Below are 25,803 nucleotides of genomic sequence, written 5' to 3'. Positions count from 1 at the left end.
TTTGAGGCATCTGTACCTTAGAGAAGGAGGAAGAAGAACAAGTGCCAAATGAAGACCTACCTGGACCTGAAAAACAGCCACTGGAAGGTGTATTAGATATAGAAGCTTTTATATTTGTTACTTACAGCTTACGACTATGAGCAAGGAATAAAACTACTGAAATATGTAGGAGTTGTAACAGATGTAGAAATGAAGTTCCTCTGGCCACACTGTAATAGTCATTCTGTATTTATTTTTCGTGATGTTGATCATTATCACAGTTCCAAAAGACAAGATTGCCGAAGTTCTTTAAAAGCCGCAGGAAGAAAAGAGAAGGTTTATTTTCAAAGAAAATGTTCTATAAAAGTTTCTTAGTATGTTTTGTGTGTATTCATAGTTTGTTACTTTTAGGCTATAAAGATTTTTTTTTTTAAGTATTAGTGGCTTGTTAATGATTTTCATTTGGTTAAGTTACACAGTGTCAGAACTGTAACAACAATGGATCATAACATGTTTTGAAAAGTCACTATGTGTTAATTATTAAAAATTTGAATGTGAGCAATGTTGTCAAGTTATCCTTTCTTTAATGTTTATGTACATGAAAAATATATGATACACTGTAAAATTGTGACAACTCACAGTTTTTACATGGTTGTTTCAGAATGACATATATAGCCTTTTGTGTGAATCTTAACCGTAATAGGACCATTGTTCTTTCTTTCTTGTGTTCAATGTTGACTTGAGATTAAAAATATATAACAGAATATTATTTTTTAAAGATAATTTATACACATACTGGTAATAATTAACACTTTGCAAATGTTTTGAGGGCTCTTAAGTGTATAATCTCTGGACCATAACGGTGGAATGGCTCATGTCATCCAATAATTAAGAATTAACAGATATGTTAAATTTGTTCAGAAAATAAATGAGTCATATTTAATGTTTCTTTGTTTCAGGAAGATGAATGCAGAATCTCAACCCAGCAGGTGGCTGAGAAGAAATCAGAAATGCTTACACAGCAGGAGAAAGAACACCTTAAAAGAATGGCAAATTTGGAAAAAGAAATGGACATGAAGGAATTGGAGCATGAGGAAAGAATGAGAAATATAAGAGAAGAAATGGGTATGAGGAGAAAAGAACATGAAGATAGACTAAGAATTAATCAGTTGAAGTATGAAATTTTATATTTAAAAAAGAAGTTACTCCAGGGTAATTGTGAAAAATAAGGCTAGGGTTTTAATACAGTTAAAAAGAGTAAAAAAAATGCAACAATGACCTAATATTGTCTTAAAAATGCAACAAAGATGTGAAAAAAAAATGCACATAAACAGCGAAAATACGAGTATGTTCTTTATTTTCAGTCTTTACATACAAAGTGATCATACATTAATTTTAGCATACTGTTGACCATTTTCATTCTACTCTTAGCTATAACTTTTGCAAAAATTGAAATGCTAATCAGTAAATTACAGTTCTATTAATCTCAAATGATTGTATAAAATATTATGTCGGTTGGTTTCCATTGCCTCACATTTGGAGACTTTTAACCCATTTTGTGCTTTGGCTCCCAATAAAGTCAACTTAGATTTTTTTTTATAATTGAAGTTTTTTTGTAAGTTTAGTGCAGCTCAGCAGGTTGTCTCGGTCAATTTTTATATTGTGTAGTCTGCATAGTGTGCATTTTTCTGTTTCTAAGAATTTTATATTGTACAGATGAGCGGCCAGAAAATCATGACCTGAGTTGAATTCAAACAATTGCAACGACTTCTTTCCTTGGTTTTGTGCAGTTACTTTCCCATGGTCTTCCAGTGCCTGCCCATTTTTTGCTAAGTGTTTCTTGATTGATGCGTGTGTTGAATACTTGTATGTCTGCTCTTGTTTTGAGTATTTTTGAAAGTGTTTGGTGACTCAGAATTTTATTTTGTTGTAGGAGTTTTGTTCCTTTTTTGCCACTATCTGCAGTGTCATTTTTTAGTAGGCCAACATGTGAGGAAAACCATTGAATGTGTATTTTCTTTTATAGGTTTTCTAACATTCTAATTAGTTCTACGCCAAAAAGTATAGCTCTGTTTCTGCATCAAAATTGGTTGCTATATACTATGAAAAGGGTATTGGAGCTATGTGTGTAAATGTGTTACATTCTGTTCGGTATCTTTCATAGATTGTCTTCTTATGGGTTTTGTTCTTCTCCATGTTAATTCTGATAGAGATTTAATTTTGAGGATTTCTTCTACTGTGGGTTTGTTTTGTGTGTATATTTGGTTGGAGTTGTTTTGACAGCTTTTTTTTTTTTTTTATGAGTTCCAAGATGCTGTTCTGAGAACATTCTAGTTTGTTAAGTTTTGTTTTTTAAGCTGTTAACGATATCGTCACTGCCATATTTGATTACAAGTTATGTTGAGAGTGTCATGTTAGCTTTCCCATGTTACTTCACTAGTTATTTTATCAGGGTTGATCTTTGTTTACTGTGATGGAACAACTGTATAAGGCAGACCAAACAGCAGTCCTCGGCTTTACCAAGGACTATATTCTTTAAGAGACTGCACTAGTCACGTGCAAGATTTATGGAATATAACGGCAGTCTTTTGAATGCAAAAATAAGGAAATATAGATTTAATAAAATATTATAAAATTATCACAGTGAAATAAAGGAGAAATATGATGTGGTTCAGGGGATATCTTTGAAATCAATGAAAGTTAATTTTGGGACAATCTTCACCAAAGCATTAATACATAGTTACGATTGTGTTGACGTAATTGGTTCAGAGAAAATAGTTCGTCTGTTACGAAAAAACTCTCAGCAGCCATAAAATTATATACTGCTTTGATCATATTGTTTATCAGTTTTAGGAAACAAAACTATCATAAGGGCCATAGCCAACAAGAAACATCACTAGCAAAGTGATAAACCCATTTGGCCATAGTAAAATGAAAGAAAATTTGAGTGAGGTTTTAGTTTGAAGAAAGAAAATAGATACTTTGCAAGACATTGTGAAACATTATCAGAAGAAAATGAGAGAAAGATATAATTCTTGTGGTGAATCTTGCAACAGATTAATACTAGGAAAGTAAGGTAAACTCAATAGAACAGTTTTAACAATATTATTCACCAATACTGAAATGAGTGTCAAATTTCTTCAGGAAGTGCTTTCTCTGAAAAGTTCTGCTGAGTGTGGAGAATGTGGAAATGAAATGAATTCACTCGAGAAGTGGTGATGTTGCAAACCGAATTGCAATACGAAGTTAAGTTCAAGATATGACTCATTCAACAACAGCAAATTAACATATGAAGAATCATGCATCTGTTCTATGAAATTCTGAATAATACACCCAGAGATAACATAAAACAAAAATACAATTTTGATGACCATGCTCTTAGTAACTGGAGATCGCTTGTAAGATGTCTTGATTTTTTAAGTAGAAATGTTCAAATAAATGAGTGATCCAAGGAAAATCATTGGAATAGATTAAAGCAAATTAGGAAAACAAATACTACAAAGGCCATTATGTACAGGAACAGTGGCTGTTTGGAGGAGTTGGAAGTGGTACTGGACAGTGCTTTTTATTTTAGTGCCAATAGAGAACCATAGTTAACTCCTAAAACTGATCAAGCAGTGGTTAAAACCAGGAACAACGATTATCTACGACTGTTGGAAATCTTACAGCAATATAAGCAAACATGGTTTCAATCATCTGAGAGTGAACCATTCCATACAATTCATCAACGAATTATCTGGTGCACACACAAATATGATTGAGTCAACTTGCCCCATGTAAAAGCTTGACTGGCAGAAAAGCGAATTCACAGGTTACCTGGCAACTTACATCTTCAACAAAGAATGCGGTTCAAAAGAGAATGCATTACTTTCCGTGTAAGTCTAGCATCGAGATAGGTTATGTCTCTTCCTTCATAATGAGTTTCTTTCATAGGAAATTACAAGATGTGATTATGGATTTTAAGCATTTCTTCTCCTGAGACAGCTTTTGGATTTGGAGCCTTCCCTCTCTGATATTTTGGTGACTTTCTAGCCATCTGGAGTTTACAAAGTCCCTCAACACTTCTCTTTGTTGTTCCAAGCAAACTGATAAATGCAGATATACAAATCTTTTTGCGAATACCATTAATCACAACATGGTACAGAAATGTACAACTTTTTGGATTGCCTCCTTTGCAGATACGTTGTCTTTGAACTGATATGCAATCAATTAAGCCTTGAAGATAAATATCTTTTTATTCCAAATAACAAACGCTGCTCAGAATATCTGCCTGTGCAAGATCATCTATGCCTTCAAAGCACTTGTGACGACACCTGCGAAAATAATAAATACCTAACTCAATATTAGGTCATTGTTTGTCTTAAATCAAATTCCATGATATCAGATATGCAGTAATACAGCCAAATACAAGTTTCAGTTTCCTAACATCAAATTATCACTATAAATTGCCTTGCAGTTGAAAAGTAATATATTCAAATTGAATATAAAATCAGACACCAGACTTTGTCCTATAACCGATAATTACTTGCTTGCATTGCTGTCCTGTTTTAATTGCAGACACGGCTTTCCCACATGATTTATATGAGCTGAGCCTTTAATTTTAGCAGCTTAATTATCTGTCACTAATGAAGTTCAGTATTTCTCACACCTCATTGTTTCTTTGGCTTCGGAAATATATCCTCCTCCACTATAGCAGCCATTTTGCGACAGTTGATTTAGCGAGAAACAGAGAAAAGGCGGCTGTAGAAACAGCAGAAAGGCAACATGCGATATTCTGCTGAAAGTATGGCATTTGAAGAAGGTGCCAGATCCAAACCCAGTGAAGGACTTGTAACTTTCTTCAAATGACATAAAAATTAGACAGGATGAATACCGTATGTACATAGATGGGATCTGCCTCCTTTTTCTACAGAACAGTGTGTCTTGCAGAATGTCATACTCCCACTAACTCGATTTGAGAGAAATGTGACTTAACCCCTTTTTCCATTTCCTGATTCATATGAGTAGTTTAATATCAAAGACGGACATCTGTCGTTTCCATAGTTTTTATATAGAGGCAGTTTTTTGTTTCACAATGTTGTTTGTAATATTTTAACACAATTCATTTTTACAAATGTAGTGTTGGAGTTCGTATATGCTTTTTAGAACCTGTCAACATCACTTTTAAACAATTACTATGTAAAATTTTGTTCTAAAAAAACAGATGTCCGCTTTTGAAATGAAAAAGTGCAGGTGTCCACTTCTGATATAAACTGCCATGTAGGTGTCCGTTTTTGATTCAAATATCAATTACTGGTATCAAAATGGACTGTACAAGCTAGTCTGTGTAGTGTCAGTAACTATCAAGGAAATTATAATTCAAAAGTGGAAAGTGGAATTATTTTTAACAAATTAATATACATTTTGTAGTACGAATTGATTATTAATTACAAGAACACTGAATTACAAAAATAACTATTGTGTCTTTCTTATTACAAAATTATTTTCACATTATTCTTAAACAAATGTACATGTTCATGAGAACTAATTGACATTATAACGTTGAAAATTACAATATACTTTAACGTTACTTGATTATAACACTGAAACGGAAATAATGTCCACCTTTAAACAGGCACCAGAACTGGGTTGTCACCCAACTCTTCTTGAAGATCAAAACATTCACATTCTGTATCTTGTGACTCTGGATCATGTAGGGTTGAACTGAGCAGATTGTTATAGTACTCAAGACCTGGGATGCTTCTCCAGTTTTCCCCAAAATGTTTTGAGAGTAACTTGCCGACATCTTTCAGTTTTTCAGCCTTTACTGAAACTCCAAGAGGAATGTCGAAGGGGTTCATTTCTGCAGGTGTGCACTTTCCTTTACAAATTGGTCTTTCGCTGCCCACATCAATGTTGTATGCCATTTCACCTCTGACAACCACGTTTCCTTTCCTCGTCTTTCGTAAAATTACACGTCTGCAAGAGGAAAGTTTGAAATGAAGCTGGCTTGCAGACTTCAAACACTGTTTGGCTACTGCTTTCCAGTCAGATGGTTTCCAGTCACTTCCAATCAGTTTTAATGTTCCATATTTTTTAAATATTGCATAATAATCCTCTTTCGTTGTGATGGTTTCAATTTTCCTCAGCTCTCTTTCAATCAAACCAAACACTCTATCAGAAGGGAGGAAAGAGTGGCCTGTCACAGGATAAATCAGTTCAAGTTGTGAGATGTTCTGGGGGGCGCAAATGCCCAGCCATTTTGTACACATTGTTAGGACATTTACGTTTTTATTTTGTCCAGCGCAGCCATCTGCAACAAGACGAAGAGTGTCATAATTCGAGAGATCAAGAGAGTTAACTTCATTGAATACGACAGAAGCAACTTCATTAGACGACTTTCTAGCCTCATCTTCAGTCCATGAATAAATGGAGACATTGTCAGGGTTTAAGGAGTCTGTTGACAAACCTTTAACTAATAAATTGTAACAGTAGAGCTGTCTGGAGTAGTAAGCCATTTGGTCACTAACCTTCGGAAGAACAAGGTTCTTCTGACAGTCGAATGACATAACAAAACAGCCTGGAGGCTTTTGATGCAAATGTTCAAAAAAGGATTGTGCTTGTTTTTTGTGTAATTGCAATTTGAATTTCAATCCTGCTTTCTCAACCTCATTTTTCTCCATCATAATCCTGCTTTCCAACTCAATGCATGTGCTACACTCATCTACAGCTGGGGCAGAGAAACCAATATTAAAATTCGTGCAGAACACTTTCCTGAAAAAACCCTGTGCAACCTTAATATTTTCAGGCTTGCCTTCATTGTACATTTTCCAAAGTTTACGTATGTTCAGTTCTGATGGTAGATACACACGTGAACTTTTTTCTCTTGAGTAATGAGATTCTGATGCTTTAAGAGTGCAGATGAAATTCTTTACCGCATCTCTTTTCGGACCAAACTTTGCTTCTTTATGGTTTCCTCCTCTTGTTTCTACAGGAACATGAGATTTCCCGTTTTTAAACCTTTTAAAGACCCCTATGATTCTATGTTTGGTTAATGGTGCCAGAATGTTCAAAAATGTACTCCTACAAACCCTGAGATTGTTTCCAGCCTGGTTCACAATAGAGTACTGGAATGTTGCGGATTTGCTCTTAACTGGATCTTTCTTTTTCCTCTTTGGGTTGGGTATCTCAGCTCGACAATATTTCAAAATAAATGCATCCTGCTTACTTTTCTCGGGAGTGGAATAAAAGGCTTCATGAAAATCCTTGATATCACGTGTAGTCAGTAGCATGCATTGATAGCCAACCCTATGGCCACAAGTTGGGTGCACAGGGAGACCTTTGGCAGAATATCTGAACAAACAAAACAAATCCCTATTACAACTTTCCCCTCAGGAACACAAAATATTAGTGAGGGAGAGAGAGAAAAAATAAAGAGAAGAAAAGTGCTATAGAAATGACCTAAAACATTATGGCACTAATAATAAAATTATTGAAAGATATTCTTCCAATAATACATAGGCCTACTTTACCTAAAACAAACACAAACCAAGAGAAAATATAAGAAACCTGGTTACAGAAAAGATTGTATGTGTAGACATGATTAATCTGACTTCTTTAGAACCAAATACCCTGCTTTTCAAGTTCAAAATACAAATAAAAATGTCTACATAACACCTACCGTACTGAAAACATATTTACATGTTCCATTATAGGCTATTAAAGCATATGTGATATCAAACTTTTCTCCGATTGATTAATATTTTACACAACAAACAAAAAAAGGAGGTTGTGCATTACAGAGACGTTCCTTACCTTTGTCTCTTTTCAATGTTTCTTTTCCATTGTTGAGGTTGAGATTTCCTCTTCCTAGCATTTCCAGACTTCACTGGTGTGATATTCTGTACCATTTCACAATCAGATTAAAAAACAGTGTAAATTAATCTTAAAAAAAAGACAATATTTTTAAGGACAGACACTACAGCGTCCACTAATCCACAATAACAATACGCCATGACAGATATCTTGATCATCTGATCAGAATACTATTCTATTATTGGTTTATTTGTCAGGTGTCCGCATTTGAAACAAACCTATCATGTAGGTGTCCACTTCTGAAATAGACATCGTAATAAAATGCTATAAAACACATACATGTGTCGATTTTTGAAAGACATAAATGCCGTAATTGAAAAGAGCATGAAAAATTGTATAAGAATCCACAGATATCTAAATTTCGGTCTGAGGGTCAGATGTCCGCCTTTGATATTAAGCTACTCATATGTACTATCTTTTGCTTCAACAGTGGCTGGACTGCAGAAACCAAGAGAAATAAGTGTAAAAATCCATTGTAATAACTCTACAAATTTTATAAACTGTATTTGTCCTATCTTAAATGAATTGACTTGTGTAAAATACCTGTATTTGAGAATATACTGTATATAGATCAGCATTTAAGATGCGACAAACATGTTAATTACTTTTGCAATAGACTAAGAAAAACCATTTATAAATTTGTGATAGTTTATTCTTTTATATCAGTTACTGTGTAACGTCTAGTGTACTTTAGCTCTGGTTGAACCATGTTACAATATAGGTATATTAGTGTGGGGAGTATTTCGAAAGCCACTCTTAACAAACTAATTTTGCTTCAGAAACTAATTCTAAAAATTTGTTTAAATAAATCTTTACTTTATCCAACCAATTTGATTTTTATAAAATTTTAAATCTTAAAAATAAACCAGTTATTTAATAATTTTTTTTATTAACTTGTTATAAACACAAGGAAAGTCTTCACAATTATGGCATTAGATGCAATGACATAACATTAAAAATGCCAAGGTGTAAAACTACTAGAATAATAAAACATAGTGCAAATCTACAACAAAGTCATACAAAAATTCCCTTAACTAGATAATGCTAATATGAATTATTTAAAAAAAAAAAATAAAATTCATCTTTCGGACCAATCCAATAGAAATTTGTTTCTAAACCTTTTAAAGTCTTAAATAGTAGGTTGTCCAGCTGTAATATATTCGACCTGCTGATTCCGTCATGTAGGTTCACTGCCATCACGTAGTTATTGTTTCGTCAATGCTACCGAGTGATGACCGTAGTTGAAGTCATGAAGGTTTTTATTTTTCTTTGAAGTGTCGAGTTCGTAAATGATCTAAGTCATTTATTAAGCAAACACAAGTATTGAGTCTTTATTGTACGATTTCTCTAAGTCCAACAATAGTTCATAGAATAGTAAAGTGGTGTAGCGCCAAGTACAGCATATGCAAGCAGGGTGTTGAGTCTCTCCAGGATCTTGGTGACTGCCCCTTTTAATAGATCTCGTCAGGTGTAATGTTTTCTCCTCTCCGACCACATGACACGAGGGTACAGTGGTTGTGTCCCTCTTGTCACAGAGTCGCGCACAGATGAGTGTGCATATTTACCCATGTTAATATGTCCTATGGTTGAGGGTGATCTCAGTTAAGTTAACAAGTCTAAGGATCACTCATCTCATGATTATGTGCTTTCCTATCTTATTGTAAAGGAAACAAGCTTCCTTCCTTCATAGGTGCTGTATCACCAATATCCCACAATCTTATGTCTTACAACATTACACGGTTATTACACAATTACCACAATTAACAGTATACTTGACCTTACATACTTGGTTATTCTCTGTAGTGATTACCATGTACCTATTACACACTCTTCCTAAAGAAAAGGATAGATGTTTCTAAATACATTGATTCTTTTCTTAATGAAAGAATCGTCGACTTCTCGTGCATTGGCAATAGAGTGTGTTTCACTGTTTTCCTTGGGTTCAGAAGATAAAGATATTAAAGATACAGAGGACCAGATAGGTTGGATCTCTATCATTGCCATATCCTCTCCTGTAGAGTTTTCACTTGGAGGAATTCTGCTAAAACGTGTACTAAAATAGTCAGGTTGGTTAACTGTAATGGTGTCGGTTATGTTGGTACATTGATCGACATATTCACCGGGAGTACATAATTTCCAATATTTCCAAAAGCAATCTCTACAACGTTGACAGTAACAACAACATAAAACAATTCCTATCATAATTATAAACCATGAAAGTGCAAGTATCCAAGAGCTGGTTACAGCATACCAATAATTGTAAGTTCATTGATCTTCCTTGGCAATGAGTTTGTCAATCTCTCCGCTTTAATGCTGGCTAGTCTTAAATCATCTTGTGATGAAAGAATGTCAACAAGAGGTAGCTTACATATATGGGGATATTCGGAATCTTCTCTGCGTTTTTGTTTTGATCAAAACAACAGTCAAAATTCACTTCTGCAATTGGTACAATATCACTAGAAGAATTACTATTCTTGATTTGCATGGCATACAATGTTACATAGGATGAATAACCTTTACATCCTGGTAATAGGGTTAAAATGCCAGTGTCTGAAATCTTAATGGTTTGTGTGAAGCTAGGACATAGTATAGTGAAGGTCTCTTCTTGGGGAGATACATAGATCCATTGGTTACTCCTATGTAAGGGTATCCAGAAAGTATGCTCAAATTTTACAATTCTAAGATTACAATTTCCTGGTATCTTCTGTGTGGAAGGATGGAGAAGTGAAGCTTCGCAGTCCATTTCTTGCACATAGGTGTATAGGGGTATTTCCTCTTTACATACAAAGTGTAATTCATTGGGTTGAAAACAAAGCTGTAGTTCATTACTTGTTAGTTTACCATAATGCTGATGTATAGCGTCACTGAAAAAAAAATTCCTTATGAAAATCAATAAAATGATACAAAGTCTTTTGTTGTTTAGAAGGAAAGGGAAGAAGTTTGTATAGATGGTATTGAGTTGGTGATAGTAAGGGAATATTTAAGACATATACTAGGAAGTTTTTATAAGAGTAGATAGTAGGAAGAATTATCTTTTGAAGTTCAGAGAAAGGGAAATTAGGATATTCCAATTCGCTTGGCAGTCCTCCCATTTTCATTATTTCATCTCATTAGTATCATTAACTGTGGTTGTATAGTCCCTGTTTCTGCATGTACTAATGCATCTACTATTATTTCTAACTTCTTCAGTCCCTCTTTGGACTAGTCTAAATTGTTCGTTTAAGAGATTTACATTAATAATTTCATCCTTCAAAAATTGAATGTCTTGTCTTGTTTTAGATGCTAATAATTCAAGATTCTCTTTTAATTTCTGCTCATTTATATTTACTTTCTGAATGGTTTGATTAACACTAAGAATCGTAGATTTAATTACAAGCATATGTTCTTTAGCCACATGTAGAAAGTCTTCTCGTTTTTCTAGCTCACTAATGTGTGCGTCTGCATCTGTTTCTGTTAATGTCCCAAATAGTACTTTTTCTGCTTCCCAGCAAAATTTAAAATCCCTCGCTTCTCTCGCCCATCACTACTTTCGGTATTTATATACAGAGCTATTATATCCTTCAATTGATAATCTGCTTCGACTTTGATACCATATGTTGACCAAAACTTTGACAATCTGTTAAGTGATACCACAGTTGACTTTCTTGCTTCTTGCAATATTCTTTTACTCGTGAAAAATGATTTTCCGTATTTTTCCATAATTCCTTAGATGGCATTAAGTTAATATTCGTCACTACTCTCCATTTTGTAAGATAGAATAAAATAGTGCCTATCTCATCAAAGTGTAGACCAGTTTTAGACTTTACCTCTTTAACAACTTGAGCTATCAGTAGGTTATTTCCATACCCTAGCAAAAATAAGATCGCTATCCAAATCTTAGTCTGCATGCTTCCAGTTCTTTTCTCTTTCAGTTTGAAAGTGGAGAGAAATAGGGTTTTAACCTATTTTCGTGCACCTTATGAGGTTTTCTTTTTCCTACTTCCTGAATAACAACATTTGAATCTCTGTTTTCTGTGACTTCGAATGGTCCCTTCCATAGTGCATCTAATTTATGCTTGTTTTCTACCTGTAATAGGACTAAATCATCTTTGTTATAATAGGCATAGTCTTGCAGGCCTCTTTTCTGCTGCTTAAGTTTATGTGATCATAACCTATCCTTGGCTGTCCTGAACGTATTTTGTAGGCGACTTTTCAAATCCATGACAAAATCATCATAATTATATTGCAGTCTTTCTGGTTTCTGCACTATACCTGGTATGTTCGCAATGTGTCCAAATAGCATTTCATAAGAGGTGAATTTAGTAATGGAATGTGGCGTTGTGTTGTGTTGCAAAAGTCGCGAATTTAAACCACCTATGTCATTGATCATTCTTCTCATGACAAAAGCATCTCAAGTAATGAATCAATGTTTTATGCATTCTCTCTAAGGCTCCGTTACTTTCAGGGTGATATGCAGTTGTCTTCATTTTCTCAATTTTTTTAATTTTCCATACTCTTTTAAAGATTTCACTCATAAAGTTGGCTTCTTGGTCAGTGACTATTTGATTTGGTATTCCATAGATCAAAATAACATGTTCAATAAACTTTTCGCTAACCTCCTCTGCTGTTTGACTTTCTGCTACAATTAAGTATTTACTTAAGTTATCCTGACATATTAAAATGTATTTGTGTCCATCTTCTGTAATGGACCTACAATGTCTAGATATAGTTTTTCCCATAGGCTGATTTTGGTATTTCCTACCCTGTTATTTTTGTGTCTGACGTACCGTGCTGTTTTGAATAAATTCTGTTACCTTTGATTCCATTCCTTTCCATTGAATATATAGTTTGATTCTTTCCAAGGTTTCATTCCCGGTGTTCTCCCAATTGTGCTTCTTTCCAAGGTTTGCTTAAGTCCCTAGTGTTCTCCTATTGGGCAGTTGTGAAATTCATTAGTTGTGAACTTTGCTTCCTTTCTTCAGTTATCTCTTTAGTAGTAGTCACGCAGCTGACAGGATTCCTACTCAGACTATCTGCATTACAATGTCGTTTTCCAGCCCTATGCACAATTTCATAATCGTATTCCTCTAGCAGTAATTTCCATCTAATTAACCTCGAACTGGGGTCTTTCACATCGAAGATCCATATTAGTCCCTTGTGATCTGTAACTATCTGGAATTTCCTTTGAGATATGTAAAATCTGAAATGTTTACATGCCCAAACCACAGCTAAAAGTTCCTTTTCAGTTGTCGAATAATGTAGTTCTGCCTGATTAAGTATTCTACTGGCATAAAGTATGGGCTTATCTTGACCTAGCTTTCCTTGGCTTAATATTGCTCCTATAGCATAACCACTCGCATCAGTAGTGATGATAAACGGTTTTGTGAAATCTGGGTATTGTAACATTGGTGCGCTACTAACATTTGTAACATTTCAAAGCTATTCTGCTCCCTTTCGTTTCATGTCCATGATGTCTCTTTCTTTAACAAGTTAGTTAGGGGGCCTGGCAATGGCACTAAAATCATTAATAAATTTATGGTAATATCCTGCTAATCCTAGGAAGGATTTTATATCTTTTGGGTTTATAGGTATCGGGAATTTCAATATCGCTTCTGGTTTCTTTGGATCTGGCTTAACACCGTATAGAATTACTACGTATCTTAGGTAAGTTAACTCTTGTTCCAGAAAGTCATTTATCTGGTTCGATTTTAAGATTGTATTCTCTCATCTTGGAAAATATTTGTCTAAGTTTCTGATTATGTTCTGCTAATGACTCTCCTGTCACTAAAATGTCGTCTATGTAAACTAAAGCCTTTGTATCTAACAATTCTCCTAAAATGTTATTCATCATTCGTTGAAACATACTAGGTGTTGATTTTAATCCAAATGACCCATCAGCGTGCTGAAGGCTGTCTTACATTGGTTTTCTTTTGCAGTTGGGACTTGTAAATACCCACTAGCACAGTCCAATGCCGTGAAATAGTGCCCCCCGCCAAATTTGTCTAATATGTCTTGGATATTTGGTAAGGGGTAACTGTCCCCCACCGTAACTTTGTTTAATTTGCGAAAGTCTATACAAAGTCTCCATTTTCTTTCTCCTGACGCATCCACCTTTTTCAGAACCACTATTAAAGGGAAGTTCCATTCGCTTTTACTTTGGGTTATCACTCCGTCTTCCAGCATTTGCTCTATGTTTTGCAATTTCCTTCTGATGTGCTTCTGGTAGTCTATAATTTTTTAAGATGATTGCCCTACCTTTAGAAATTTCAAGTGTTGTTATAACATGCTCTGCTTCTGTTGTATTACTCATCTTGTCCCCCGGTAATTTAAAAATATCCACGAACTCTTTGCAAAGTTTATGTATTTCCTCACTTCCTTTAGTGACGTGATCTAACCTTAACTTTTGATCAAGTAGTTGTACCCTTCCTTGCTTTGGTTTGAATTCAATGCAAACGTTCCCTGCCTGTCATGATGGCAGTTTCTGTAATGTGGGTGCCCCTGTTACCCATATTGAGTTGCTGTTATTATTTAATACCATACAAGAATATGTATTATTTTCACAAAAAATCTAACTCGACACACAAACCACGTCCTTTTGAAATTCTTGATGATCAGTGAAACGAGTTTCCTTTTCTGATGTCTTAAATTGCACAACCTTCTCAGTTAGTGATTCTATGACTGGGCCTAATTGATAATCTTTTGACCTTAGCCAAGTTTGTCCTAAAATGAGGCTGAGATCTTTAGGTAGAATTTCAACCACATAACCTTCATGAGTCAGAGATTCCAATGTGTCATTTATTCAGAGTTGAATTTTACCTTTTACCTTCATTCTATTTCCTGTGATACCATGTATCATGAATTGAGATTTATCCCAGTTTGTTTTTCTTAGTGACTCCTTCACTAGAGAAATCTCGGAACCTGTATCTAGTAAAGCGAGATTTACTTCACCCTTTAAATTTGGACTGAAAACGTACTATTCAAAATCCCCTAATAGTGATTTGAAGACTTCTCCTCGAAAACTGTTTATTAATGCTGCAACCTTCATTTACCTTGGTCTGTTCTGGTTGCGCAAACAGCTCTATTATCTGTTTCGGCAATCTTTGGTTTCATGCCCTGTTTTCCTACAGTTTCGGCATACCTGTTTATTTCTACAATCCTTTGCCATGTGGCCCTTGCCCTGGCACCTACAGCATTGTATTGCCTGAACCATAGTAGATTCGCGTTTAACATATTGTTTCCTTTCCTGATGGTCTTTTTGCTTGTCCTTTTGACTCTATAATTGTCCCTAACCTGTTTGTTGAATTTTGAATCTTTGTGGTTTACATTCACTTTCTTCCTGTAGTGCAGTTTCTACTAATTGAACCATCGAAACCTTTTCCCCTTTTGTTTCACTATATATTTTACTCTCTCATCTTTTAAACAGGCCACAAAAGTGCCTTTTAGAAATTCACGTACTAATGCACTTGGTCCTTCTAGCAGGTTTCCCCCTATCTGTTTTTCAAGTCTCTTCATCCTGCTTCTAACCTCACTATATAGGTCGGTGCCCAATGCATCTACTCTTGCATCCTATTGAGCTACAGTTTCTGTTGGTCCTTTTCTAGCAACGAATAGGTTTCTGGCATAATATTCTAAAGTTCGCCTAACCGCATAATTTTCTTCTAAAATTTGTTTTATCTCTTCCCAAGATGTATGATTTCTAGATAAAATCTTTTCCTTAGCATCTCCTAGAATTTTTGACACTACAAATGTAAGTAATATGGGGTGTTTGTCTGGATGAACTAGTTCAAAGGCTGGTTCTACTTCTTCACAAAATGAACTCCTTTACATTGCCATCAAATGGGCATGATATTAATTTTAAAGCCTGGACCACCAGTATATAGCTATCATTCTGAGAGTTTTCCTGACTCTCCTGCATAATTTGATGAGTATCGTGTTCCTCATCTGAGTCTGCCATGGTGGAATGAACTGATCTTTAGAGAATAGAAGGTGAAGGGTAGACAGGGCTTCGAAGTTCGGTCCTTGATGTTCCTCGGAACGGGATTCTCTCGGCTGGTCACAGTTGCGTTCCCTCGGGTGCCATGGCTGCTACTAGTGATAGCCCCTGGCTACGTTGGACTTGGATGTTGTCTTCTTGAATAACCTGGTGAAGTAGTTTAGCCAAAACCGCTCCCCAGGTGTCCTGCAGGCGTTGATCCTCGGATGAGCTCGTCGTCTCTGTCTCCAATCTCAATTGGATAGAATTAGAGTCCTCCTGCTCCAAGTTGACGATGTTCCTTTAGAGAAATCGAACTCAAGACTGCGGTTAATATTGTGCAAGCAATCACACTGCTGCGACCTTGTAATATGTTCGACCTGCTGAGTCCATCATGTAGATTTGCTGCCACCAGGTAAGTTAGTTATTGTTTCATCAATGCTTCCGAGTATGAATATCACCACCAATATACTAGGGGCACAAGAAATAGGCGGGTATGGCGAACCCCTCATTCACTACCTCGACTCCTACACCCTCAGAACCTGCTTGGTGTATGGTCCTGTCCCAAATAACTTACTTGTCCATTCACACGTTTTGCACTATCGGAAAACTTTAAAGAACAAATAAAATAATAATGTGATTTCTAGTAATTACAAATACCTGATTTACTGAATATTGTTGTTTTGTTTAGCAAACTGTCCGAACACAGGTCTGAAACTCGTGACAACAATAAAGCATCACTCATGAGGTAACTAAGCCAGGATGTAATAGGTTATGACGGCCAGTTCTCTTTCCCCCTCCATTGCATACATTGCTGAATAGTAACATATTACACTAATCAGACTTTAGATGATATTATAATTTACAATATTTAGCCATTTCACAAATGTAATAATTATTATAATGTAATGTAAACCTAATACAAGAAATCAAATATTTAGCATCACACACAAGTAGACCTATTTTGTTTTTATGTGTTTTCAGAATATTATATTGAAATAGTAAATACTAAAATATAATGTTTATACAGTTATCAACTTAGTGAATCATGGGAAAATAAAAAATTAATATATTGTTTTGTACTATGTGTAGAAAATGTACACATTATTATAACATGAACGGCTTAGCTTAACAAAAGAACTGACGCAATAAGTATGACTAAAAAAAATCGTTTTATAAATAAAATTAGGCACCTAACACTACTCCGAATCTATATGATGAGTTTCGTTCAGTCTAAATTTGTTTATGAGTCTGTATTATTGCAATCCATCAACAATTAAATACAAAAACAGTCTGTGGATCTGCATTATTAAAGTAGTTAATCCACATATAAGTTATACATCGCGGAAACAGTAAAATGTATTGATTTCGACTCCGATCAAGCTAGGTAGAAATTATAAACAAATAAAACATTCAATGTAATGAGAAGCACTGCCATTAATGTGTTTGTATCATTTAATTATACTATTATAATTTTCATCATCATCATCATCATCATCTCAGTCTGAAAATTTGTCAATTTTGTCAGTAATTATACACATTAGGCCTACACAACAAATTATTCAATTCACATTTATTACTTATACGGTATAAGCAAAAAATATTGTCATTATCAATTCCAGATACAGTGAAACTTTTAGAGAAGTGATAAAAATACAGGCATCATAAAGTTCAATTTGTTCAATGTTTAAAAAAATCCACTACTTAGAAAACATGTCAAAATCACTGCCTGCTTCAGAACTGTCACTTCCTAAATTTACTACAATTCTTTCCATTAGCACATCCCTGGCCACTTCTTTCATAAAATCCTCTTCCTGTATTTTCTCAGAGTGCATCACACATTTTTTCCAGTCATGCTCTGTTACTCTGTCCAAAGCTTCTTCCAGCAACATTCTAACGCCTTTAATTTTAAATGTTTTATTTTTTTCTGCAACCTCCCCTTTTACTGTCGCCCATATTAGTTCGATTGGGTTATACTGACAATGGTAAGGCAGTAGACGAACTACTTCATGACCCATCTCTGCAGCAATGTTGTCTAATTCGTACACTTTGGGGAATAATCCTTTATATTTATCCACAATCTGGAGTAATTCAGGAACGGACTTTTGAGGATCATGAGGAATTTCTTTACTGGCGAGCCAGGACACAATTTCTAACTTTCTGGAATTTGTTGTGGAAATTTTCTCGAACACGTGCGAATGGTACGATGCATTGTCCATGACGATGACACAGCTTTATTCCAGACTCTGGAGAAGATCGATGAACCACTCTTTAAACACCTCACTGTTCATTTGCTGATAGTAGTCACCATTGTTGCTTTCTTGAAATACTGTACCATCTTTGCCCCTTCAATAAATCCATAGTTCGATGAGCCTGCATGGCAAACAATTAGTCGTGATCCCTTTCCAATGGACACCTTAAGACCACCAGATGATGATGAATTATTCCATATAGTTTTTCTACTGTGGTTTTGGTTCACCCACGTTTCATCTATATAAATTATTGAGCACAGAGTTTCTTCTTCTCTGATGTGCATTTTCCTTAAGAAAGAGATTCGTACTGCAATGATGTCGTTTCTTTCCACAAGAAAACGTCTGCTGTTATTGCTCCTCTTGTATGTATATCCAAGTCTTCTCAGAATTTTGCCCATCGAACTCTTAGAACCTTCGAAATTAACAGCTTCCATAACTTTTTCCTGCATGGGGTACATGCCTGGTCATAAAATTCTTGAATTTTACACCTAATGAGATCCTTCTGGAAATCGTCTATATCAGTGACAGGCTTCTTATGTTCTACAGTCTTCTTCGGAGACAAAAAAAGATGACTCCGCAGCATTGTTTTCTGCTGTTCTTCCTTCTGCACAAATTTTCTGAACTGATCGCAGAGAAACACCACACGCCTTGGCAGTAGCTGTCTGCGTTGATGATAGTACACTTTTATGTCATCACAATCTTTAAGTTCTTTCAAGGAACAGTAAACTTGATAAATAACGCCTTTAGTATGACTTCTGATATCAGGGCTCGACTGAGACATGATAGCAATTACTTGGATGATTAGTATTTAAAAATATTGTTTGTAATCAGTGATTAGTATTTAAAAATACTGTTTATTGTTGTATATATTTGCGAACAAGCTATAACACAGTAGTATCACAGACGAGCACTTGTCAACAACTAGCATTCAAATGCAGCAACAGGAAGGTCTCTTTGTTCAGGTCATAAACCGCTAGAGAAATGGTGGAGTGAGTCGTTTCTGCACAAGACCAAAAACCCACCTATTTCTCTTGTACTTACTATACCAAGTGATGACCATAGTTGAGGTCGTGAAGGGTTTTATGATTCTTCGAAGTGTCGAGTTCGTAAATGATCTAATCATTTAGTAAGCAAACACAAGCATTGAGTCTTTATTGCACGATTTCTCCAAATCCAACAACAGTTTATAGAATAGTAAAAGTGGCATAGCGCCAGGTACAGCATACTGCAAGTAGGGTGTTGAGTCTCTCCAGGATCTTGGTGACTGCCCCTTTTAATAGATCTCGTCAGGTGTGACATTTTCTCCTCTCTGACCACATGACATGAGGGTGCAGTAGTTGCGTCCCTCTGGTCACATGAGAGTCGCACATGGATGAGTGTGCATATTTACCCATGTTAACATGTACTATGGCTGAGGGTGATCTCTGTTAAGTTAACAAGTCTAAGGATCACCCATCTCGTGATTATGTACTATCCTATCTTATCCTAAAGGAAACAAGTTTCCTTCCTTCATAGGCACCGTATCACCAACATTCCAGAGTCTTACATCTGGATTGAATACAATTCCAATTTATACATTACACAGTTATTACACAATTACCACAATTAATAGTATACTTGACCTTATATATTCGGTTATTGCCTGTAGTGATTACTGTGTACCTATTACACAGCCATCCGAAAAACCGGGAATACTAGTACTTGGAAATGTCAGAGAATTTCGTAAATTCTGGGAAAACCGGAAGTGACAGAGAATTCCAGGGAAAACTTGGAATTTCATTCCTTCTTCCATCAAATAATACCAACCACACTTAATTAGCAAATGGTTAGCCATTACTTACTTTTTGTTTTTGTAGAATATAAATGGAACTCAGGCAATGAAGCTAACCATGGACCTATTTTGCCATTAAACTTTGTAACATCGCAGCATCTCACTTTTAACTTTTCACCATAAATTACACTGCTTTGCATTTTTCATTTAATTCTGCAAAGTCTTTGTGTATCAGTAGTCATTGCAATTCCCTGTTCTTGAGCTCCATTTCCTAGCAAATGAAGACATCTGAGTAATAAATAGTGTTTTAAATGAAAACTATGAACTTTTTCGTGTATTTGGTTCTAGAACAGGCTCAGTTCTTTCAAAAATATAATCTGTGTGAGTTGGTATGATTTGAAAACATTCCCAGAATTGAGATAAATTTACGTTATGGTAATTTATCCTGTTCTTATCATATTTCTTCCCTAAAATCTTTGCGAAAAACTCGTTCACTTTTCAGCATATGATTTTGCACTTTCAAAATGATTGTATTGATGAAACAAAAGTATTTGAAAAGTTTTCTCTACTTTTTCTTTCACTTTATGAACCAGTTATAGTGTTACAGTAGAACAGAAACTGCAAAGTGAAAAGTTTAATGGTGGAATAGGCCCCTGATACAGAGTGAGTTTACTTCTGTGGTAGTTTCATTGAAATAGTGACATGGGGAGACTGGGATCGATTCTAACATTTTAGACATCTTATTCAATAAATTTTGTATTTATTGTTAAAATAAACTTAAAATTTGGCAAAAACATGATCATTCCCTTGTAGTTACACTGATCGCCTCAAAAGAAAATTCAGACTGATGTTGTTCCTGAAATTTGATTATATTTACATCAGTGCAGATTGTTAGAATTGACCCAGCTATGGATCAATTGTAACACCAGTATGGGTCAATTGTAACACGTGTTTCTTTTGTTAAAAATAACATCACACATTCAGTTTTATCTCGCAATATGTTTATTTAAAGTCATATGTGACATAACTTAACATGTTCAAATTCTGAATTTATAGCCTATGAAATTGTAATGCACATTAATGTGAATTGTGTGTTGAAAAGTATAAGAAAACATAAATTGTGAACCAGTCTGTCTAAGTATCTGTTATCAAAGTATTGTATTTAGTCTGAATAATAGTTCGGACATTCGTATTGACGTTCACCCTTTGTACAACGAAGGTGAGCCCACTTCTTACAACTGATGCACATCACCCACTTCTCATTTGGAAGACTATCACTGTAATTATCAAGACAGACAAGACAAATACATTCTTCTTCTTCTGATGAGCTTTCCTCTGACATTTTTTTCTCTCTGGTAGATTAATTTCTTTTTAGCACCGTAAACTGGGGTTACTTTGAATACAGAGGAAACTTTGAACATTTTTTTCAGGCAATCATATTTAGGTTTCTAGATGCTACACTTGTTAGATGTAGGTAAATTTGGTATGAGAATAATTTTTATAATAATTTATTTCCATCTATAACAAGTGCAGCATATGTTGTTGTCTAGTGCCTTGCATTTGGCAATGAAGCCATTAGCAGATAAGTGCAGCATATAGAAACCTAAATATGATTTTCTGAAAAATGTTCAAAGTTTCCTCTGTGTTCAAAATAACCCCAGTTTATGGTACCTTTCTCGGCATTATTTCCCCCCCCCCCCCCCATTTTTTTTCTGCAAGTCTCAATTTTTTGCTGGCAGCCTCTTGTCTCTTTTTGGTCCGTTCTTCAAGTGCTAGCTTCTCCGGAGTGCTGGTTAGGATTGAGCTTTTCCCTTTTCTTCTACCTTGACGTTGGGATGAAGCATGAAGGGAAGTAGCCTTTGGAGATTGAGGGACTACCTCTGGTGAGAAAGCTGCTGAAGGCTGGGGAAAATGTTCTGAAGGAGGCTGTGGAGGAGAAGCAGTTGGTAGGCCAAGATTCGGGTTTGGTTGATCAGTCACTTCACATGGTGCATAATCGGAATCATCGAACACATTGGCGTTGAAGGGCCAGGTTCCTGTCGCCAAAAATCCGGATATTATGTTCTTAGGGGTTGCAGCTTCCGGCAGAGCAGTAGCGACAAGATTCGGGTTTGGTTGATCAGTCACTTCGCATGGTGCATAATCGGAATCATCGAACACATTGGCGTTGAAGGGCCAGGTTCCTGTCGCCAAAAATCCGGATATTATGTTCTTAGGGGTCGCAGCTTCCGGCAGAGCAGTAACGACAATTTCTGGAATGTCATGTATTGTCATTCTAGTTCCTGGGTGCACTTTCATCCAAGAGTTCATCTTTAAATTTATTGATCTTTTAAATGGGCCAAAAAAGGGAACAATGTGGTGGAAAAGGCAAGAGAACTATTCCGTTCTATCTAAAGAATTCAATTGTCGGAAGATTAATGTGGCTTTCATGATTGTCGAGAATCAATAACACTTTTATTTTCAATTGCTGGTTTTGCGTGTTTTGCAAAGTGTTGTATGGAAGCCAGAAACTCGTCACTTTGCATCCAGCCAGAACCATTTGCTGCTCCAATACACCCTACTGGTCCACCTCGGAGGAAATGGTCCTTAAAGTTTTTCCTCGGGAACACACACATTGGTGGCACACAGTTACCTGTAGCATTCACAGCTATGCACACTGTAACTAGTGTGCCACGTTCTGCAGATATAATGGCTCCAACTTGCTTCTTTCCCTTTTCAGCAATAATCTTGCTGGGAGTTTGCACAGTATCACCCCTGTCTCATCCACATTGTACACGTTGTGTGCCTCAAATTTATTTTCATCGACCACTTTTGATAAATGATTAAAAAAATATGGTGACATTAGCCTGATTAAAGTTCATGGCTCTGGCAAGACTTGTTGCCTCTCGGCGACAAATGGATAGGGAGGGATTTCTTTTCAAAAAGGCATGAAGCCAGTCCAAACTAGCCATTTGTGTTTCACTCCAACCCGAAGGAAATTTTAATTCGTAGTGGACTGCACACTGATACGCGAGACTCCTCAAATCACGCGTACAAAGACCGTAATATAGATCTGCGCAACTTTTGACATAAACTGTGAGAGCTTCTTCTTGTTCCTTATCGAATACCCGATTATGAGGATGATATCCAATTGTAGGATTTTCGTTTTTCCTCTTTTTCTGGCAAAATCTATAAGTGACACATGACAAATTCCATGCGCCTTTGCGACACTTCTGATAGCCCTCCGCTTATCACCTCTTCGGCGGCAGCTTCCATTACATGTTGAGGGATTTTTCGTCTGTCGTTCTTACTCGAGTTCTTGGCATTCTATAATAAAATTTAATATTTTCGTTTATATTATTATCTCATAAGGTACCGATATTGTTTTATCAGTATAATATTTAATCGGACATGAACGTACAAAGAAGATTAATCACACAGGTTAAGCAAGCGGGGTCAAGTGTAACATGTTACAACCGACCCCAACAGATGTGTTACAATCCATCCCCCTGACACCGTTACAGACAAAGAGCTGCTCAGTTTCAGAAGTAAGAGAATACAATACCTTAAACCACTCCTCATTGAAACATATTTATTAAAACCGTAATTCAAAATCCTCTTACCTGAAGTACTGCAGGTAGAAAAGTTCACAGAAATAGAATTTTTACTTTCAGCTCACAAAAACACCTTTTACACTTGACACCACACAACTTGCAACTGAGAACAATAACATACTATACCACGGTCCAGCCGTCTCTGCTGCATCGTTTTGCCATCTTTCGGACATTATAGAAACTTTAGCTGTCGTGAAATAAGCAGTGTTACAATTGACCCCAGTCTCCCCTACCTGTAACACGTCTTCAAAATATGACAGACTGGATCACCTCTGGCCCTGCAGTGTTCTTTAACAATAAGTTTTAATACAGACAGTTGGTTTTGTTTGTGAAAAATATCCTTATATTGTTTCATGGAATACCACTTTTGAGCGTGAGTTTTATGTAAATAAACAACTTTTTAAATTTAGGATCTACTCAAGAATCTCTTGAGGCCCAGAGATGGGTATATGGTGCTATTTGAAAAATTGGAAGAATTGAAAAGATCTCCATTAATAGAATTATTGTTCATGCTGTAAGGAATGCCCAGGCATTTGTAATTTCAGAATCTAAAAGAGAAATAAAAAAGACATTGAATTAACAAAGTGTTAAAAAAAATAAGAAAAGGGCTGTTTTGGTGATAAAAAAAAACTTAGAAGAAAAGAAAAGAAGGGTATTGTAGTGGAAGAAACCCAACAGACTTTGGTAGCTATAAAAATGAAAACAGTCTTTCTGCAGCAATAAAGGTGGTGTGATGGGTTGTTTTAAAAATAAATTCAATTGAATGGAACTTTAAAATGTTTGACAATGTAATGGTCACTTAAATATGGGTCTATTTTTAATATTAAATTGAAAAAATACAGTAAAAAAATTATTTAATGGAATTGTATTTTATTTTCAACTTCACTTTATAAATTGTAACATAAGGGGGAAAAAATCTTTGTGTCTGGAGAACAGGGAAATGTCAGGGAATTTTAAAATTAGATTTGTGTGGACACTAAAGTACAAGTCTCTTCTTTTTGCCCCTCCCTTTTTTTTTCCATTTATTGCAGGGCTGGGCAATGGGAGCGAATCCAATCTCTAAACGGGGATGTTTAATATTCATTCGGCATGGCATTAACGCTGCGCAGTGTTTGGCAGGGAAGAAAGGGGTTGAAGAGAAGTCATATGCTCCCCGTGGGAGAGTAGAATGCGCTCTTGGTGCCCAGCCCTGATTTATTGTATTCCATAGATCTTATATTAGCATTGAAGCTTTAAGATGTGGACACTACATGTCTGTTCTAAGATTTATTTATTTTACATTAGCTCTAAGCATGAGCTATGCTCATTTAGAAGGTGCTATTATTTTGGTTTTTTTTTTTTTTTTTTTTTTTTAGATTAGTTATAGGTTAAACACTCATTGAAGTTATTTATGTATGTTTAAGTTCTTGTTTATTTGTGTCCTTGTGTTATATATATCAATGTATTTTTTATAATATATTTGTATTTGAAAATTAATTTGTAATAAAATATTATGACATAAGGTTTTTTGCTTAATTTTATTCTGATGTCACAAAGATCATTTTTCTATATAATACAGAGAAACCCAAACTAAAATCGATTACATTAAGTTCCTACCTAAACTCTTGAGTGTCACAATGGTCTTCAGTCTTTCTTCATTCAATATTGTCTTGACTTCTCTCTCTCTCTCTCTCTTTTTTTTTTTTTTTTTTTGGACTAATGGCAGGTACTTGACTGTTCGTCATTCATCCATATGTAGCCAATTGTGTAGACCAGGCCTGCACAAGTTTTGCGCTCTCCAAGTTGGCTCACAATTCACGAGCGGAATGCAGATATTGGCTGCGCTCTGTATAAGGGTGGACTGGAAGAAGGGGTGATCTTGTACAAAATGTACACAAAAGGAAGTACTAGTATGAGTGTTCATGAAATGAATTCCCGTTCATTGTTCACAAAACTATCTGGGACTATTACTAATTAATAAAGAAATATTTATTTCACAGAAATAATAGAAATTCTATAGCTACTTAAATATACAATATCATTTTGTTATATTTTTATTTATCAGTACATCAAAACGGGGTTTTATGCTGTTGGCAGCTGAAAGGAACAGTACTGATCGTAATGAAACATCAGTTACAGATGTTCAGTGCCTGCCTTTATTAAAGTTGATAATAGAAAACAGTTGCTCACAAATATAAATGTTGAGCCAAACATAGCAATAATTTTCACAGCCAGCCTGTGTATTTGTGGATATGTATCATTGCTGAGGTTTAGTCTTGTAAAACTCATCCATGCTAGTAGTATTATTCAAACGGTCTTTAGCCCTTAAGTCACATTGAAGATAAATAAGTTCAAGCTGTAAATCATTAAATGTTATGTTTTATTTAATGACTCTCGCAACTGCCGAGGTTATATCAGTGTTGC

At 35.5% G+C, this 25,803-nt stretch overlaps 1 protein-coding gene across 2 annotated transcripts in view; it reads left to right on the top strand.

The window, feature by feature from the left end:
* LOC138694539 (uncharacterized) overlaps positions 1 to 24,899 on the top strand; it is a 49,920-nt gene extending 25,021 nt beyond the window's left edge. For both annotated transcript variants that reach the window (XM_069818365.1, XM_069818366.1), the window contains exon 6: positions 939 to 24,899. In XM_069818365.1, the coding sequence (XP_069674466.1) occupies positions 939 to 1,208 (270 nt within the window). In that variant the 3' untranslated portion in view covers positions 1,209 to 24,899. The remainder of the gene's footprint in view (positions 1 to 938) is intronic.
* The last annotated feature ends 904 nt before the right edge of the window (positions 24,900 to 25,803 follow it).

The sequence above is a fragment of the Periplaneta americana genome, chromosome 2 (assembly GCF_040183065.1).
Source record: "Periplaneta americana isolate PAMFEO1 chromosome 2, P.americana_PAMFEO1_priV1, whole genome shotgun sequence".
In the NCBI taxonomy this organism is placed as follows: domain Eukaryota; kingdom Metazoa; phylum Arthropoda; class Insecta; order Blattodea; family Blattidae; genus Periplaneta; species Periplaneta americana.
This window is presented reverse-complemented; position numbering and strand designations above follow the sequence as displayed.